The sequence below is a fragment of the Alligator sinensis genome, unplaced genomic scaffold (assembly GCF_000455745.1).
Source record: "Alligator sinensis unplaced genomic scaffold, ASM45574v1 scaffold134_1, whole genome shotgun sequence".
Classification (NCBI taxonomy): Eukaryota; Metazoa; Chordata; order Crocodylia; family Alligatoridae; genus Alligator; species Alligator sinensis.
Genome location: NW_005841920.1, coordinates 1,967,036 through 1,986,224, shown reverse-complemented (window position 1 = coordinate 1,986,224; position 19,189 = coordinate 1,967,036). Strand labels below are relative to the sequence as shown.

Below are 19,189 nucleotides of genomic sequence, written 5' to 3'. Positions count from 1 at the left end.
CCCCTCCCCAGTCTCCCTCTGACCACCCTCCCCCTTACTGTCAGGCATAGCTCAGCTCAGGCTCAGGCTGGATTCCCTTCCAGGCATGGAGTACATGAAAACTCTCTCCCCTGTCTGACCAGTCAGCAGCACTGACACTTCTGCATGGTGCTTTCATGTGTTGTGCTCTGGGAGGAAACAGAGCAGGAGCAGTGTCTGACAGTAAAGTGCAACAGAGGTGAGAAGGGGAAGGGACAGAGACTGGACAGCAGGGGAAAGGGGCAGAGATTGTGGGAAGTGGTAGGGGAGGAGCAGAGGCTGGGGATGGGGCTGGGTTCTGATGCAGGGGTGGGCAGGAAGGCTGCAAGGGGAAGAAGTGGTGGGGAGTCAGAGGGCAAGTGCCTGACCCCCCCCAGCCACTGCTTCCCTTGCTGTAGCAGCAGGAGGGAAGTGAATTTAAGACAGCTCCCCAATAATTAGATTCTGTACCTGGAAAATTATAACAAATGTATAAATTTTCTATATATAGAGTCTAATTATGAGGGGGTCAACTTAAATTCAAGGAAATACAGTAATGGTGATTTTCTTATCCTCCCAAGATCTTCCATAATTTCTCAGTGGCTGTTGTATTACAGCAGAGGAAAATGAAGTAGTGTTGCACTGATCTCCTTAAAGAACTAGTGAAAAGGCTGACAGGTTCACAATACAGATCTGTTTTGTATTGTCCTCTAAAGTATGTTTTTGGTGTTTTTAGGAAACTGTAGAAAAATATAGTATGGTTTGGTTTTTGTGGAAATCCATCAGTTCTAGCATTGCTAATCGTGAAGAAAAGGACCGGGTTTTACTAAAGAAGAAAGCCACTACCTCTGATTGCCAAAGTTAAACAGTAGGTCAAGGATGTGGACCAGTGGGGCAGTCCTGTACGCAATGTAGTCTGTGAGGTTCTGCCCTCCCCCTCAAATCTTGTTGAATTCAGAGGTATGTGAGTAGGTCCTGTGCCTGCCAGAATTAGGCCGCACTGTGCTTAATACAATAGGGTCCAATAGGTACAATAGGGATTTTTAAAAGTGCTCAAAGTTGGCTACTGGAGGTTTTCTAATTTTCACAAGCAGGCCCATTTTATATTTGCCAATAATAAAGAAATATAAAGAAATGTAAAAAATTCCAGGTAGTAGATACTCATTTCAACTCCATCCTTCACAGGTAATGTATTCCGGGCACAAAGAAATCAGTTTGGAATGCACTCTTAATTACATTCAATTCTCAGTGAAAAATCGGTATCAGGAAGGGTTATTTTAATTAATTAATTTACACCCGAGCTGTGCCTCAGCTAATATATTCCACCTCTTCACAGTTGTAAAAAGGAACATATTTCTCAGTGACATCAGCAAGCTAGAGTGTAAAGGTTCAGTTTTCTTCACCACATGTACACACAACTCCCATTGACATGAAAGGTGTGAATAGGGGTGACTTGTAGGTGTATGTTATTTCTATCACACTGCTTCTGTTGTTTTTCAGAGCCAAATCAGGGCAAAGTTGCTCTCCTTTTACAGACTTACTATGGTAGTGCTAATATATAACAGAATATAAGGAATCTGGAGGGGGGGTTAATTAATTCTAGCATGGGAGAGTGAAAAACTTAATTTTATATTTACAATATATTAAAAAGAAGAATGTAGCTGTCAAGCTGCCAAATAGACAAAAGAAGGTTATGACTTCCACAGGCACATGGGCTTTCAAGTCAACAGAGACCCAGAACAGCCACTTTTCTGATGGACAGAGGAGCCTTAAGAGGAGCTCCTTCTTGCCCCTGGTGCATGAGCAACCAAAAACACAAGTGGAGAAAGGCATGACAGATAAATGTTTTCAGATTGTTTCATGAACAGAGCTCTGTGCAATAATAAAAGGACTTCATTTAGATTGCAAGAACTTGGAACTTGCTGCTGCTTGCAAACATGGTGCAGTGGGAGCTCAGAGCTACTGTGACATTCTCCAAATACACTGAGCTTCCTAGTGTCACCCTCCAAATCATCCCCACTACAACTGGCTTGACAAATTGCATGAGCCTGGAGGTTGTTACAGAGATCGTCACTGGGGTGGGGAGGGCGGAATTGCAAAACCAGTTGAAAGTTCCTCTCTGTCGAAACAAAGAACATGCCCCAAAACTGAAGTTTAAATCTCAACTCAGAACTGGATCTCAAACCTGGTAAATACCAGGTTTACTTTATCCTTCTTTCTTTTTCTTCCAGCCTTTACTTCATGCTTTCTTGAAGTGCTTCCAACCTCTTTAATCATCTCTGTAGTTCAATTTTATCATTATTTCTTTATAACTCTCTAATCTGTATGGTACTGGAGTTTTGGATGTCTGTTATTCTGGTTTACAAGAAAACAGTTTTAACACTTAATACACTGAATGGTGAGGGACTGTTGTATAGAATCTGTGAGAGATGACAGATAAAAATGGTCACATCCAACAGTTTAAAAGAATTTAAGGAAAAACTGCTTTCTTAACTGCTCACCTTTGAGTCATTGTAATCCTGTTTACTTTAATTCATTGTTATAATTGACTGTATCCCGTCCAAGGGGAATTTGTAATAGTTCATAATCCATACATGCCCATGCACTATGTCATAGAAGTTTGAATATGAAAAGAAATAGGAATTATGAGAGGGGAAAGTTAGAGAAGGAAAAAAGCAATTTTGTATGAAATCCAAATGGTCATTAAAGATTTATTTATTAGATTTATATGCCACACTTCCCAGAAAATCTCAGGGTAGTATATAGCAAGACAACAGAATAAATACTTGTTATCAACTGGACTTAACAGAATAGCAGAATAATTATCAGCTAGTTTCTCTTTTTGAACTCCACGGCATAAATTATGTGTATATAAACCATTTTTCTAATATAAAGTTTTCTTGGTGTTGCAGTCTGCACTCATTCCTCCTCTTGGCTGAATTTATGGAATCTAAAAATGTCTAGGCGTAAATCAAAAGACAAAGTGACTCCTTATTTCCTTTCCTGGATCAGAACTGCATTATAAAAATTAATGTTTCTTTTTAATTTTAAACCAGTTTGTCCTAGATATTACATGCCAATTTATGCTAAAAATAATATATAGAGTAAGGTCTTTTTAAAATCTCATATTTAAAATGGATGGAAATTGAAGCTATATAAACATCATGTTAGAAAAAAACACTTTTTTAACAGTATGTGTTACTAATTATTGGAAAAAACTACCAACGGAGGTGGCTTGAAGTCTTCCATTAAGGCTGAATGCCTTTCTTGGAAGGTTTCTTTAATCAAAACACAAATTATTAATATTAATAAATGAGTAACTGGATGAAATTGTAAGATCCATCTTATACAGCATTTGAAACTGGATGGTCTAGTTGTCCTCTCTGACCTTAATATACAGAATCTGTTAACAAAAACTGTAAAGTCATGCATATGCATGTCACAAACCCTGTTGTTTTGGGGTTTGCATGTCATAATTGTTTTCTTGTGTTTTATTGTAATGATATTGTATATGTGGTCTCTAACATGTTCATGTTATGCTATGTCTATTTATGTTATTATTATCACTGCATGGATATTGCTACACTGACTATGTATATCTTAATATTTTGGGTTATGGTTTAGCTAGGGAATTCAGAGAGTGGACAGAACTGCTAATTATCCCCTGCCATTGTGTTCTAGAGCCAGGACAGTTGCTAATCTCAACAACAGAAAGAAGCGACCACTGGTAGACTGGGCACCCCTGGGCATTGTCCACCTATGATAACAGGATGGGTTTCAACATGGACAAGTGCAGGGACCTGCACCTGGGGAGGAAGAACCAGCAGCATACCTACAGGCTGGGGAACGCCCTTCTCGTCAGTGCAGAGGCAGAAAAGGATCTTGGAGTCATTATTGATGCCAAAATGAACATGGGCCGACAGTGTGGGGACGCAGTTAGGAAGGCCAACCGCCCCTTGTCATGCATCCACAGATGCATCTCAAGCAGGTCCAAGGAGGTGATCCTCCCCCTCTATGCAACACTGGTGAGGCTGCAGTTGGAGTACTGCATCCAGTTCTGGACACTGCACTTCAGGAGGGATGTGAACAACATGGTCCAGAGGAGGGCCACCAGAATGATCAGAGGTTAGCAGGGCAGGCCCTATGAGGAGAGGCTAAGGGACCTGAACCTGTTCAGCCTCCACAAGAGAAGGCTGAGGGGGGATCTAGTGGCCATTTACAAACTAGTCAGGGGGTACCAGCAGGCATTGGGGGAGTCCCTGTTCCCCCAAGCCCTACCAAGTGTGACTAGAAATAATGGTCACAAGCTGGCAGAGGGTGGATTCAGGCTAGATATCAGGAGGCGCTACTTCACTGTCAGGACAGCTAGGATCTGGAACCAACTTCCAAGAGAAGTGGTGCTGGCTCCTACCCTGGAGGTCTTTAAAAGGAGGCTGGAGGAACCCCTTGCCGGGGTCGTTTGACCCCAGTACTCTTTCCTGCCATGGCAGGGGGGCGAATTTGATGATCTGCTCAGGTCCCTTCCAACCCTACCAACTATGAAACTGTGATGGGGGCAATCAACTGTACAATAGCAAAGGCATCTGGGAATAATGGTACATCAAGCCATCAGGACTCCAAGTACCCCAGACACTCTGGAGTTTTGGCATTGAATTTATGGTCCAGATGCCTTGTTTCAAGTAGGCCCAAACCTTCAGACCAACCACGATTTTTTGCTTTCAATAATAAGCAAATTTTACTGATACACAGTGATAGCAGATAAGAATAATGCAGGCAGGGCAAACAAAATACTTCCCCCCCCCCCCCCCCCCCGATTCTATACCTACCAGTTCTAGGGCTGTCACAGAAGGATGGTATATCTTGCCAATACATGAGCTTTACACTGAGGTTCTTTTTTTAATATAAGATGTCAGGAGCCTGGAGGTTGAGGGCCAAGGCCCACACACCCCTCTAGTGGGGTCGATGAGATGGGCTGGTAGTGTGCTCTCTGTCTATGGTGGCCTCAGGTTTCCCCCTAGGGGACCCTTTGCTACACTGAAATCCCTCCTTTTGTATTTTTTTTCTGATGACTCTTCATTCCCCAAAATCATTGATTGGGTTTGCTGTGGTCATCATACTGTCCACATTCTGTTCTGTCAGCATATTCCCTTGTTCCAACAAAACTATCATATCTTAATTTGATCGTTTACCGGTGTCTTAATTTAGGCATGCCCCAGCCTCCTAATTTGGTGCATCCACCAAAACTGAAAATCCCAAGGGCTCTGCAGTTGATCATTGTGACTTAATGCCACCTTACTTCAAGTTTTGTGTACACAGTTCCAATTTCCTAGACTGTTTATGGCTGCTTATCCACTGGCCTCAGACATAGTATCTGCCTTGAAAGAAACTTTATTACTAACCGGCTTCTAAAAACCAATTAACTCTTGCCATTCCCCTGGTCCATTGTTCTAATGCATGTCAACTTTATCTACAAACCAGTTCCCAACAGTGATCTCTAAATATAATTTTCTAGCCATCATGTAGGATTCTGGTGACTTATGAGCATTAAAAGAATGCTAATTGGGGTATGGCTTGCGGGCTTTTTAGAGTCTACCTAGACTATATTATTTGTCTTTTGATCTCATGCTTTGGGGGCTCTCTGTGCCAGTCACCTGGACTGGCAGAGTCGACAGGAAAGTCAGTCTCTAGAGCCCTGGCAAGGACTTTCATGGTGGGCTGAGGTAGCCAGATGAGAGGGTAAGAATTTATATTTGTTTTATTTTCTGGCTCCAAACCTTTAGTCTGTTTTGTTTGCATAACTCTTTCATCCTATGTAATAAATCCTTTTGCTGTTTGACTTGTTACTGATTGCCAGCAGAAAGAATAATTTCTGGCCAAGTGATACTCCAGGTTGACTCGCTTAATGGAGAGGGGGCACCTAAAAGAACAATCAAGGGCCAGCAAAGATCCATCACTGCAGCTGCAGAGTCCTGTGTAAGGGCAAAGGAAATGACGTGATAGGATAAGAAGTTATTTTAGGGCAACTTCAGTTTGTTCATTGTGGTGAGTGGCAGCACAGTGGGAAGAAACTCGGGGCTCCAGGGTTCCCCCATGCACAGGTTTCTGACAATATGTAAAAGTAATATTTCCTAAGAAATTAGTTTTTGGTAGTTAATTGAGTAGTGGAACAGCATACATTTGTCCAAAAAATGGTTCAACTGCAATCTGGTCTCAACAGAGAAAATGAAACAAGATGTAGTATGGGTACTTGTAGAAAGAACAATGCAATACTCACTAAACTTAAACAAATGAACATAGAGGGCTGTGGCTAAAAATAATAAAAACAAAAGAGGCAGTAAAAACAGAAGAGCACCAACTAAATTGCTTAGGACTATGGCTGGCTAATACAGCAAAAGAGAATCATGTATACATGGTAATAAATACATCTAAGGTCTGATTCTCATCACCTTGTACCTTGTGTACTCATTAAAAACCTGTGCAGTGAAGATGTAACCAACACACTGCCAAATCAGATGTATCTGTTCTCTGACACTTGCCATGGCATTTAATACCTGCTTTGCATAGGGATGAATGACTGCACGAAAAGCGAGACAGTGGTCCTCAGTAATTGGTCTTCACATTTCAGAACAAATGGAAAGTGATAGATTGGTTTAAAACTCCTTGACAAAACGTCTGGTTTTGAAGCACTAAAAAAAGGAAAAGATCTGTCAACAATGGAGAGAAGATCAAATAAAAAATCTGTTTCTGTAAATGAGGAAAATAATTGACAAGATAAGACAAAGAGCTTTTAAATGACAAAAACAAGAATGGGGGGTGCGGAGGGAGGAGGAAAGAAAAATGCTCAAAGCAAAGACATCCAACTCTGCTTGATGTGATTTTACCTCACCTGAGGTAAAAAGTGAGCCTTAACAAAGCAAGGCTCACTCTGGCCAACAGCAGTGGCTTTCTTCCAATAACGTGTTGAAAAAAGCAAAAAGAAAAATAATTCTTTATGCAAACAGGAACAAATCTTCCATCTGATGTGTACATACAAAGAGAAAGCTCAGCTCTTATGTGACTGAAGACAGTGAAGAAGGGCCATCTGGTAATGTAAAATGTTACTTAGCTCTTGCAATGTGCTTTTCCTCTCTAGAGCACTTTATAAATATTAACTAGTTAGCCTATACAATCTCCACATTGCTAGATAAGGATCAAGTAGCTCTTTCAAAGTATTAGTACCTTTATTTTACTTACAGGGAAGATCGACTCAAAAGCTATTGACCATTTAAAATCTTAAATTAATTTATTGTACTTGCTGCTGTTAATGCCTAAATTTGCCATAGCTACCAGGTAGTAGAATGAAAGTATTAAGGTGTTTTCTTTATTTGTGTTGTATATTCAACACAAATTGTATATGATTGATTTCATTTTATAATCTGCTAAGCCCCATTTCTCTACATGCATACACACAACCATATCCGTGTGAGCAGTCCCATTAATTTCATAGGATTTCTTAAGTAAAGTTATGGGTATGTAACTGTCCTCGGGATGAAGGCTGTAGGCCCTAATTTGTTAATGGACAGGAACTGGGAACACCTTCCAATTACAAGATGGATGGCCAAAATGTTTTTCTTGTCTATGCACATCTGTTTCATGTAAGCTGAATAGAACATCTCTGTGAATCTGCAGAATTTTGTTTTTTTCTGGTCTGTTATTGCTCTATAGAAAGGTTGGCTACACCTCCAGTTGTGGGGAAGAATATTTCTAAACCTGATTTAGTGTTTTTAGGCACAGTTGCAAGACACGGTCCTAACGAATTTCCAGTCTAAGGGCTTGTTCCTTCAATCTGACTCTTATACGCAGGCCTTTATACCCACACAGAGCCCTAGTTACACCAGTGAAAGCCTATTCAGACAAAAGGTTTGGCATTTGTGGATCACATTGTACAAAAAGACAGTGTACTGGGTATTGTTGGAAATGAGGCCTATTATACTGTCTTCATCCATTACTGTTGGAAGATGGCGGAGTGGTAGGAAAGGAGAGCAGAAGCAAAGGCAGAAATAAGGTTATGCAGGTATTTGGAAACACAAATGAACTGGTAATATAAAAAAAAATTATGTAGTACAGTAAAAGCTTTATCATCTGGCATGAGTGGCATAAGGGGGTGCTGATTATCTAAAAATTCCGGTTATCTGAGAGTTGTAAGGAAGACAGTGCCATATTTGTAGTACAAATACTGGATGCGCATACGCATGCCAGATAGACTCGGCAAAGATTCTGGTTGGTAAAGTGAGGATTTGTATTGGGGGATATTGGAAATTTCAGTTAATAGAATATTCCAGTTAGTAAAATGCCAGTTAACACAGCTTTTACTGTAATTCTTTATTGTGATCAGTTCTTGGGCAAAGTGACTTTTCGTTCAGAAAACCCTGTTTCAGTCATCTTAGCAGTACAACCTATATGATGGAGTGATTAGAGCCAAAGACTAGACTCCTTCTTTAGCAAGTCATGAATATTGTATATAGCCTGTGGAAATCATTTAAGCCTCCTGCTGGTGGAGATCCAGAGAAGTGTAGATTAAAAAGAAAGACCTCAGTGTAATTCAAGCTTTGCACCTTAGTGGAGCTTCTTTGGGCAAATGAATTCCAGCAATATATAGTAATTCTGCATCTTGTGGAATGTATTGCTGTTTAAAAAACACTGCACCTTCCAGTTTCTCCTTGGCATTCTTAGTTCACAGTGTTTGCCACAAAGTTTTCTAGCTCAGGTAAGAAAGGCATTCCCAGTCACGGGATTGCAGGAAAGTGTTTCGGTCCTGAGACAGGAGTGGACTTCCTTTCAAGGATGTGTTACCCCATGCTGGAAAACGAAGGAGGTGCTTTTAGGGCAGATTTATACCTTTCAAAACTGCTGACATACGCACTTTTTCTGCCTGCTGCAGAGCCCCAAATTCACAATATTTCAGTTAAATTATTTTATGATTCAAAGTGTATTTATTGTGAATTTTTGCCTTTATTTGCTCTCTGAGAGGATTCATGGCTGCTTACTGTTCCATGCCAAGAGCATGCTGTATGTACATTTTGGTTTCTAAAGTCTAAAAATATTAAACTAATTAAAAATTTCCTCCTTACCATCCTTTTCTCACAACTCATTATCAAAACAGTTGAAAGACCTTTGCTCACACAGCCCTGCATTTCTGTATTATTTCAGGCTGTGATTCAGCTCAGACCCTGACATTTGAGAAAGCCATGGCTGCAGTGGACAGTATCTTTAAGTCCCTCTGGGATGTATCAAGAGCTCGAATGCATATGAAACAGTTTAATTCTGTACATATCCCAGGAAGCAACATCCACCAGGCAAGTAGATATTTTTCCCCTCATCTCTATTATGTTGTTCAGCACAGAGTCAGAAGCATACCTTTCCAAATAAGGTGCATTTTACTCATGTAGGTATACAAAACTTATTTTTCTGCCCTATGGAATATTTTTACAAGAGGTTTCAGAAATGATTTAATTACCAGGAGTTTCCCGAAATCTGCAGTCCTGCCTCAGGCAAATCCCCATTCAGGTTGATGGGAATTTTTATGAGTAAAGACCTCAGGATTCAGACAGCAGTGTTGCAATATTGTATATGTTCCATGTACATGGTTGAGCTAACTCAAATCTACCGGGCTGGGATCCATCATTACATATTGAAACAACATGTCTTTATGCATACCAAGGGCTTGGTTTCAATCTACCTTCTGTCTCATTTTCACAATGGCAAGAGGCCATTCTCCCTCTGCAGAACTGGCTGCTAATACAGTTTCTGTTTACTGAAACGAATGTAATTTTCTTTCCTGGTTTGGGTCATCAGGACCACAGCTATTTATTTTCCAAAGTGCATATCTGTTTTAGTTAGATATGGGCAGTTGCTATAGGGGAAGATCATGTTGTAATCAGTTTTTAAAAGACTATTTAAGTTTGACCCTGATCTTTGTCCAGAAAGAATTCTCCCAAACTTCAGACTTTGCTGCAGCCCAGCAAAAGGATGCAGTTTCTATAATACAATTAAGTAGAAATGGAAACTCAAGCATTACAAAATATTATTGGAAAGCTAATGAAGTGTCCTCTGACATTTATGACCAATATGATTTCTAAAAATGCATAAAATCAGAAATATTTTTATTAGCTGTCCTGTGCAAGTCATCGGGACTGGAAAGGAAAGTCCTAAAATGTTTCTGGCAAGATAGGGTGCACTTTTGGGTATAGCTTGCTTTTAACTGGGGCCAAGTTTTGGAATGTCTTGTGTGGCAGTTAGAGGTTTATTAGCCCTTTGCAGCTGGAAATGTTGAAGGTAGCCAGCATCCTGCAGGAGGGAGATGGGAAGAGATCATGTGGAATGGCTGGGGGACAAACGATCCAGCTCTGTCTTCTCCTGGAAACCCTCTACAGGGTTTCCCTTCTCCTGGAAACCCTCTACCCTCTACGATCCTCTGTCCAGATCGTTTGTCAGACAGATCTTAATGCAAAACCACAACTGCTGCTACAAGAGTACGAGGGGCAGGGACCCAGGTCCCTCTCCTTTTAAAATGGGAAAATGGTTCCATTTTGGGAGGGGAATGTAGCTTGAGGAACTGTTCATAGGAGCTGATTCAGAACCCAGTGATTCTCAACCAGGGTGCCACAGTACCTTGGGGTGCCGCCAAAAACTTTGAAGGGTGTACAGGGTCTGAGGAGATAAAAAAGGTTTGAGGAGATGATCAGATAAGTGAAGGCTCAGGCTTGTCATTGCCTTCTTGATCATCTACCCCCACTACCCAGCCCCTCTGCAAGGAGGGAAGTACTGGAATATATCAGTTCATTTTTTAAATTGGGTGCCACTCAATTCACAACAATTATGGAAGGGTGCCTTGAGTCCAGAAAGGTTGTGGACCGCTGCTGTAACCAGTGAGTGCTCTTGAGGGCTACGCAGCTCATTGAAGGCTCCTCCCCTTGTCTGTCAGTGAGGAGCCCACCCACTGTAGGGAGCTGGGGTGAGACAAAAAAATGGTTCCCTCACATGACAAGTGGCAAGAGCTGGAGGGCTACTTAAGTATGTTGCATCTCTCAGGTTCCCCGGTCTGCACACAGACGAGGGGTATTTCCACACAGCTACCTCTGCTTCCAACCCAGGTACCACGTCTGGGTGACCCAGAGAGGTGCACAGAGGGGGGCCATTCTCCCATAGATGACCATCTCCACCAGACAGATGCATTGCCTCCTACTCCCTTGCTCCAGACCTGGAGCTGTGTACAGGGAGGGAGATTGGGAGGTGTGCAGGGGGTGAGAGGAAGAGGCAGACTGTCTGTCTGTCATAGGATTGAAAGAGCAGCTCCCTGGCAGGAGAGCTCGCCTTTGAGGTAGCCTGTTGCTCTCCAGACAGAAGACTAGAATACTTGTGTGTCTCCATCCCCCACCCCCGGACACACACTTTTCCAAGTTTTTGCAGGACTGCAAATTTCAGCATTTAAAATTTTCCGTGAAATTTGCAGCATGGAATTGAGCATCTGTCCATATACAAAGTCACCAGTGTCCGGGCTCACCAAACTGTGACTCTGCTCTGATGTTTGAACCATATTTCTTTAAAATTTTGTTAGCATGGGTATGTTTCTGAGCAGTAATATACTGATCTCAACAGTTTCTAGGAAACTTTTACAAAGACTTTTACAATTATGAATGTCCATTATAAAACAAATTCATGTTTATGCTAAAGTAAGCCAATCAGTTAATCTCATAGTCACATGCCACAAAATTCCACAATCAGGCTTTATGTTTGGCTGCTATTGTAATTTTTTAAAAAAACAACGTTTTAAAATATCCAGGTTGGTAATTAGGGTAGGCGTTTAGAGATTTTGTTAATGCAATTTTAATATAGCAATGTACATTAAGATTTGAAAAGTATTGTAAAATTGTTGGCAAACTGTCAAGTGACTTCATGTTTCTCAGTTTTTTGGGAGGCCAACATGAGACATGCTGAAGGGGCCTGATTTTCAGAGCCTGGGTAGTCAGTCACCCGAAACAAGAAATCTCTTTTTAAAACCTATGGCCTATGAATGTCGTCATGACTATAGTCAGATCCTATTATCCTTACATTTCATGCAGTAGGTTCTTTGCTTAACATTGCTTTTGATCTCTGCTCCAAATATTTCATTTTAAGAGTCTTTTTTCTGTTCTTCATCTGGGGCATTATGTGGATATTAAACAGATTTTATACCACAAAACTTCAACTTCGTGAATAGTGTTTCAGATATAAGTTTATTGCGTGTCTAGCTTTGACACAAGTTTGGGAGTGTTCTACAACACAAAGAAATTGCAGCTAATGTCTGTTGTATTTTGCTTTGTTGGTTTAATTAAAATGTATGCACATATGCTGTGGGGAGGGCTAGAGTTGTATAATTCTGCTTTCATGTAATTGTATGTATTCCATTGTATTGGACAGAAATTTTCTCTTTTTATTACCATGATTACTGTAGAAAATTTCATTTTCCGAGTTATATAGTTGAACAGTTAGATTTTTATTTCCTTTCTGTTTCTATATTTGTCATAAACAATACCTCTTTCATTCATCCTTTACACAGCATGACTGAAATCACCCATTAGCCTTGTAAGAAAATTAGAGATGTGACACCCCTGGAGTAGCACAGTAAGGGAATACAGTATATTAAATTTGAAATGAGCTAATTTTCTAAGATCATTGCACTCATTCATGAAACTACTACAGTTATTTATTTTAATGTTTTAAGCCTTTGCCAGAAGTATGAAAATCCTAAAGCAAACACCAAGTCAGTTAGGATTTCAGTAAAAAGGGTTTGTCCCTCAGGGTCCCTAATATCTTTAGTAACCTTAAAAGCCTTTTTTTTTTTTTTTTTTTTAAATGGCTGTATGGTTCAAGTGCTTTGTAGTGGAAATCTTTCAGTTCTTGATCACCCATTCAAATTCACCCAGGTTGATGGATGCTAAAAATTATCACCTGGTTGCTGTTTTGCATACTATGAAAAGAGTTTGCTGGCTCAAGTCTTTTACCAGTTCACACCAGTCCATAACACAAAAAAACCCCTCCTATTAACTATTTTGATGTGATTAAGGGGAGAATTGGACACAATACCACAGAATGGCTGAGGACACAATTGCAGAGCATTGTGTGGACAGTATCCAAGCCAACAGCTTATCAGAAGTCCAAATGTGAACCTACTGCCATAGGTGTAACTGAGCAGTTTTGCACCCTGGGTAGTAGCAATGCATGGGACAGTGGCCACAGCTAGGCCACAGCCTGTGGCAGTGCAGCAGCTGGGAGAGCAGTGGGCCTAAGTTGTGCCTTAGTGCCCTGATCACTCTCCCATGCCTAACTCCCTTTAGTTATGCTGTTGCCTACTCCTCTCCTTGTGGATCACTTCCCATCTTTGGCAAGAAGCAGACTTCGCCAAGTGAATCAGCTGTGCCACATTGTATTGTGACACAGCTGATTAATTTCATTGGGTGAAACAAACATCACCCTTTGTCCCACCCTTAATGGCACAGGACAAGGGGCGATGTGATCTCCCCACTTGCCCAGCCAGACCTGGAGAGCAGAAACACAGGAGGCTGCATGTGACAATGCATTTAAGGCCCCAGATTGCCTATCCATGACCCTGCTTCTCCTGTTGAGTTAGGCAGCAGGAGTGCCCACCTCCTAAAACAAAGTTTAGAGATTCATAATTTGTCTTCTTATAGCTCTGTCTGAGCTAAAACTAGGACTTGTTATCAGAGCCAACCCAAGCAGAGCATGGGGCCTGGGGCAAATCAGCCCATGTGGGGCCCCACCCTGATTCTACACACCCTGGATGCGAAGAAGGCGCTGATGGTCAGTTGCCCCATTTCGCACCCAGCCCCACCCACCCCCTGGGACAGCCCTGCTTGTTATCCACCCATAATATGATCTGCCCTTCTCTAGCTGTCATTACATCATGGACATCAGTGTGCTAAAATAAACAAGGCAGAACTTATTTCTAGCTTAATTATCAACAAAATCATGCTTCTCTCTGGAATGATGGCATCTGGATTTGAAAAGAGCTACAGGAGATGGCCACCTTGCTGTGCCCTCTCTGCAGTACCCTAAGAGTCTGGGATTTGCAGGAAATCTAAGGGCACAGACAGAAATGTCAATTTTTGCCTGATCTGGCCCCTGAAAGCATTCTACAGACATGACCAAGCAGAAGTGCACAGTTGCAAAGCCCTTTAAAAGCACCCGATACTACAAAAATATGAACTCTCATTGCATGAGGGTTCAGATGAAGGCATTTCAAAACAGCATCTTCAGTAACTTCTGTCTGGGCTACCTCCCAGCCTGCTGCTGTTTTCAGATCAGGAGTGGGGAAAGGGAGCAAGGGAGTTTGTTCTGGGTTTTTTTATGCCTCTGCTAGAGGGTGGGATGAGTGGAATGGAACCCCCCTGAGATGGGAGGAGTGCCAATCCACCCACCCCACCCTCCAGCCCCAGCTGGGGAACCCCTAGAATGAGCTCCCTCTGCTCCCTTTCCCTTCACCTCCATTCTGAAAACAGTGCAGGCTGGGAGGGAAGAGGGGCCTTTGCTAGGAGAAACTGACTGCAGGCTGGCAGTCAGTTCCCCTCCCCCTGGAACCAACAGTGAACTTCTGTTTGGTCCAGGTGATTATCACAACTCAGAGGGCTTCCTCAGCTACAGCATTCTCAATTACAGCATTCTCAGTTACAGCAAGGAGCTGCACTTCTGTCTGCACCCTAAGCTCCTACATGCACTCTCCTTTGGTACAAGAGGCAGGGCACTTCGGCCATCGGTTTACCTTTTCTTCCCAAAACCTTCATGTTTTCTTTCTTCCCTCCCTTTATTCATGGAACACAAACAGAATGTGGACTATCACAAAATAAATGTATTGTTTCAGCTACATACTAGGTCTGTTTACTTTTTCTGCTATAAACAGACTTTTATTTAGACTTCGTAGACCTTTCTTAAAAATGTGTTAAAAAAAAAATAGAACAGATAGATGTAGATATACATATGTATGAATACAAGTGTGCATAAGTGTATCTTTGGTCTTATTTTAAGATGTTACTTTGGTCTTATTTGAAGATGTCTCTAATTAGTTTCCTTTCTGGGACAAAAGCTTCCTCCCCACATTAATGGAAACAGTGCACTAAGAATAACTGTATTTTTGCAGGCCACTTACAAGCCACTACTGAAGCAGGTAGTGGAGGAGATATTTAATTCCGATCGACCTGATCCTGTTGATATTGAACACATGTCGGCAGGCCTCACCGATCTCCTAAAGACTGGATTCAGCATGTTCATGAAGGTAAAGTCACCATTCCAAGTTCAAATATAAAGGCTTTTCCTGCCCACAGTTTAACAATCAATGCTACATACATTTGTCTATCACTGACACAAACATCTTTACAAGAACAACCTAGGCAGACAAGATTCTTTGGGTAGATGTGATATCTTTTATTAAACCAACTAAATAGTTGGAAAAAAGTTATTTGCAAGCTTTCGGGTGCAAACATCCTTCTTCAGGCAATGAGAGACTCTGCCTGTGTCCTTAGACAGACAGCGGGAGACTCTTGCCTGTCTGTGTCTTTAAACCAACACAGCTACAACCAACAACCCAAGAAGAACCTAGTTGCCCAGAATTTCTGCCTTTCCAATAAATGTACAAAACTGATGCTCAGGAAAATGAAGGGTTAATTATTTTAATAAATATGTATCTATATGTGTTTGTATGTTTATGTAATACAGCTCTATGTGTTTCGTAATTTGAACTTTTAAAAATTCAAATTCATCTACATGTTGCAAAGGTAATTTCTAGAGTACCAAGAGAATGCTGGGTGATCATGAGTGTAAAAGCATCCTAACATTAACCAAACTAGGACATCTGCATGAAAAATGTCTTTTAAATCCTTATAATTCAGTCAAATCAAAATAGCTTTCCATGAAGGCACACTGTAACCTTGTGGCAGATCACCTTTGGTGCCTGCCACTCTAAGGGCTTAGAGCAGGCAACAGGGCAGCTGGCAGGTGCAGGCCAGCTCTGATGAGGCACTCAAATGACCACAGGAGGGCCATGTGATTGGAGGAGAAGGCTGAGCAGCCTCCATTTTAACTCAGGCCCTCAGGGCTGAGCCAGCAGTCTGCTGTTTGCAGCTGGAAGAACACCACCCAGCTGAGCAGCTACTCAGAACATCCTTAGAGGTAAGGGCAGGAACTATGGGGATGGTAGGAGGCTCCTGGTCCTGGGGCATAACTGAAAACTACATGTTGCTGGGGTAGGATAGCATGGTAGGTCCACCCAAGGTGGGGTGGTCCCTAGGAAGTGCCATGCCAGTTGCCTCCCCAGTGAAACCTTATAGCCCCAGCCCCCACAACTTAGTGGGTAGTAGGGAAGCAGTGGAGTCAGGCATATCTTTGGACACCTGAGCCTGTGGGCTGTAAGACCCCGAGGCCAGTCAGGCAAGGAGGGGGCAAGGAGTTGGCCCCAGTGAGAGGGTAGAGTGTTGGCCCCTGTGAGGGGAGCGTAGTGAGAAAATGGGCCACATAGAGTAAGGCCTCAAGGGCAGCCTGAAGGGCTGTGCAGTATTGGTGCAGAGTAGGGTTGCAGGGGGTAACCTAAAGGGCTGCACTGGGGGCACGCAGAGTAGGGCTGCAAGGGCAACCTGAAGTTCTGTGTATAGGCCAGCCCCACAAACAGTACAAGGAGTTAGCCCCAGGGAGGGGTTGCGAGTTGGTGCCCCAGTGAGAGGGCAGAGGAGTAACCCCAGCGAAGGGGTGGGAGTGAGTGAGCCCCAGTAAGGAAGCATGAGTTTGGAGCCTAGTATGAGGGCACAGAGACTGCAAGCTCCAGTGGAGAGTGAGAGTCATATGTGAGACTTTGGAGCATGGGTCGTAGTGTGAGGCAATGTGCCATCTGTGAGGTATGGGACACGGTGTAGGAGAAGTAGGAGCCGTGTGTCATTCCCTAGGCATTGGGGCATGTAATGAGCAGCCTCCCATACTTTACAACAATTAATGTAACAGCAAGACATGGCAGAAAAATGAGGGCAGACTGCCCTAGACATATGGTAGCCCAACGTTCGACTGGCCTCGTAACAGAACTGAGGTGGTGCCAGAGTGGATATCCCAGTTGCATTAGTCACCATCTCACAACATATTGTATCTTCCTGACAGAGAGGGAGACTTTGTATTTGGCTCTCTCTTTTCTTGTGTTTTCTCTGCCTACCAAAATTGCCAAGGACAGGTACCCTGGTAATTTCTCATGACTTTTAGAATGGACAGAACTTCTCCATCACAGAATTTTTGAGCTGGGAGTGAATTTAAGATCTGCAGAATATTTGTGGGGCAGTGAAATTTTGCTTATATGAGATTCTGAGTACTTGAAAATCACCTGAAACAGATGAGTGAAAAATTGTTTGCACTATTGTGGAGGAAAAGAAACTTCTACAATTTAACCAGGACTAGTTTATAGACACAAAAGAGTGTATACAGTTAATTTCAGCTCTTCGGTATCACAGAACTGAGTCATATTTAGCTACATGGAGCCAGTCTCTTCAAAAGCAAGAGCCTTGGGTGGTTGCATTATCAAACAGAAAAATCTTGGCAGAAACCTACATTCCAAGTATTTTGTACCCAAAGCATTGTCCTCCTCCAAAACACTTGTACATAACATAACAAAATTACAGGTTCTCAAATGCTTTTCATTGGAACTTTAATTTAATTTGGAGCTTTCATGCCTAGTAGTATTTTTAATATGCATTTCTGGAATTTGTGGTTTGAACTTCAGTCTTCTGAAAAGTAATAAGTTTTATATATGCACCATGTGTTTGGAGACAGGCTTATTTTGGCTAAAGGAAATGATTTTTCAAGACATTCTCTCCTTCAGTATAACCTTGAAAACATATGTTCTCTAATTAACATTTTTTACATAATGTTAAATAATCTTACAATGCTTCTAATTTTATATGTACATATTTACAGTGAGATTACTCATTTGATAAAGTTAAGAAAGAGAGATGTTTTTCAAAGGTAAGTATCTAAAGTTTAAATTCTTCAAGTCTGTATGTCTTTGATCACTTCCAGCACCAAAATAGAACAGAATGATTTAGGTTACTGTGGAAACTAGCTTAACAGTAGTTATTCATATCTCATCTTATTACTGATAGCTTGAATCCATTGGTTCCTGTTTTACATAGGAGTACCCTAGCACAAATGCATTATGACCAGTATTACAGGGGTGTAGGTTGTAGCCATGTTGGTCTAAGGACATACGCAGATATATTCACATTTACCATATTTGTGAGCAGTTTTCTCTTTAGCTTGTGTCATCTGTATGCTATAAGTGTTACATGTAACACTGTAGTACTTAGTAACTGGGCTAATTATAATCTTCTCTGACCTACTTTTTACATAAATATTTAGATTTTACTGGAGCTCATCACAGCATTTTTTATGAAAATTAATTTTGTTTTTTTGCTGTAGTTAATATGTTTAAATAAAACATATCGTAGTGACTGCTTTTTAATGGGAAATTATGTAAACCAAAAGCATGTGTAAAGGAAAAAAGGGAGTAATGTATTGATTCAAATGGTATATGGATTTGTTGTTTTAATTGGAAAGAAACTGTAAGCAGTGTTTAATTTGGGGGAATGCATGAGTTTGTCATAATCGTATTTCTACTCCCAGGTGGCAGATGGATGAATGAAGGATAGTTAGGAGAGCATATGTCATATACAAAATACTGAATTTAAGTACTCATTGTATGCAGATTAGCTGCCCTGATCTAGAGGTGCACCTATACATCAGTCTGATATCGGATTGCCACTGATATAAAGAAAATTGACTGTATCAGAAATTGGCCTGATGTGGCCAATAATTGGGCTGATAAATGCCTGTGTATGCATGCAGCCACAGCGCAGCATGTAGGCAGCTCGGAGCACAGCCCAGCAGCTTGGAGAGCTGCGTGCAGCTGGTAAGTCTGTTGTGGTGGAAGGGGAGTGAGGAGGGAAGGGGTGTAAGGGGACAGATCAAGGCCCCCGCGGTGAGGAAGGCAGTGGGGCTCAGGCAAGGGCAGGTGCTGCTTGGGGAGAGGGGCGGCTCCTGCAGCTGCACACACCCCAGGAGGCATGGGTGGGTGGGTGCCCCAGATCTGCATGGGCCGTGGCAGGGTGGACTGCAGCTGCAGGCTAGGGCT

The 19,189-nt window shown here is 41.8% G+C and overlaps 1 protein-coding gene across 1 annotated transcript in view; it reads left to right on the top strand.

Annotated features, from left to right (window-relative positions):
• The window catches only part of SCFD2 (sec1 family domain containing 2), a 407,563-nt gene that overhangs the window by 378,125 nt on the left and 10,249 nt on the right, over window positions 1–19,189 (top strand). The window contains exons 7-8 of the mRNA XM_025198344.1: window positions 9,187–9,332; window positions 15,170–15,304. Of these exons, the coding sequence (XP_025054129.1) occupies window positions 9,187–9,332; window positions 15,170–15,304 (281 nt within the window). The remainder of the gene's footprint in view (window positions 1–9,186; window positions 9,333–15,169; window positions 15,305–19,189) is intronic.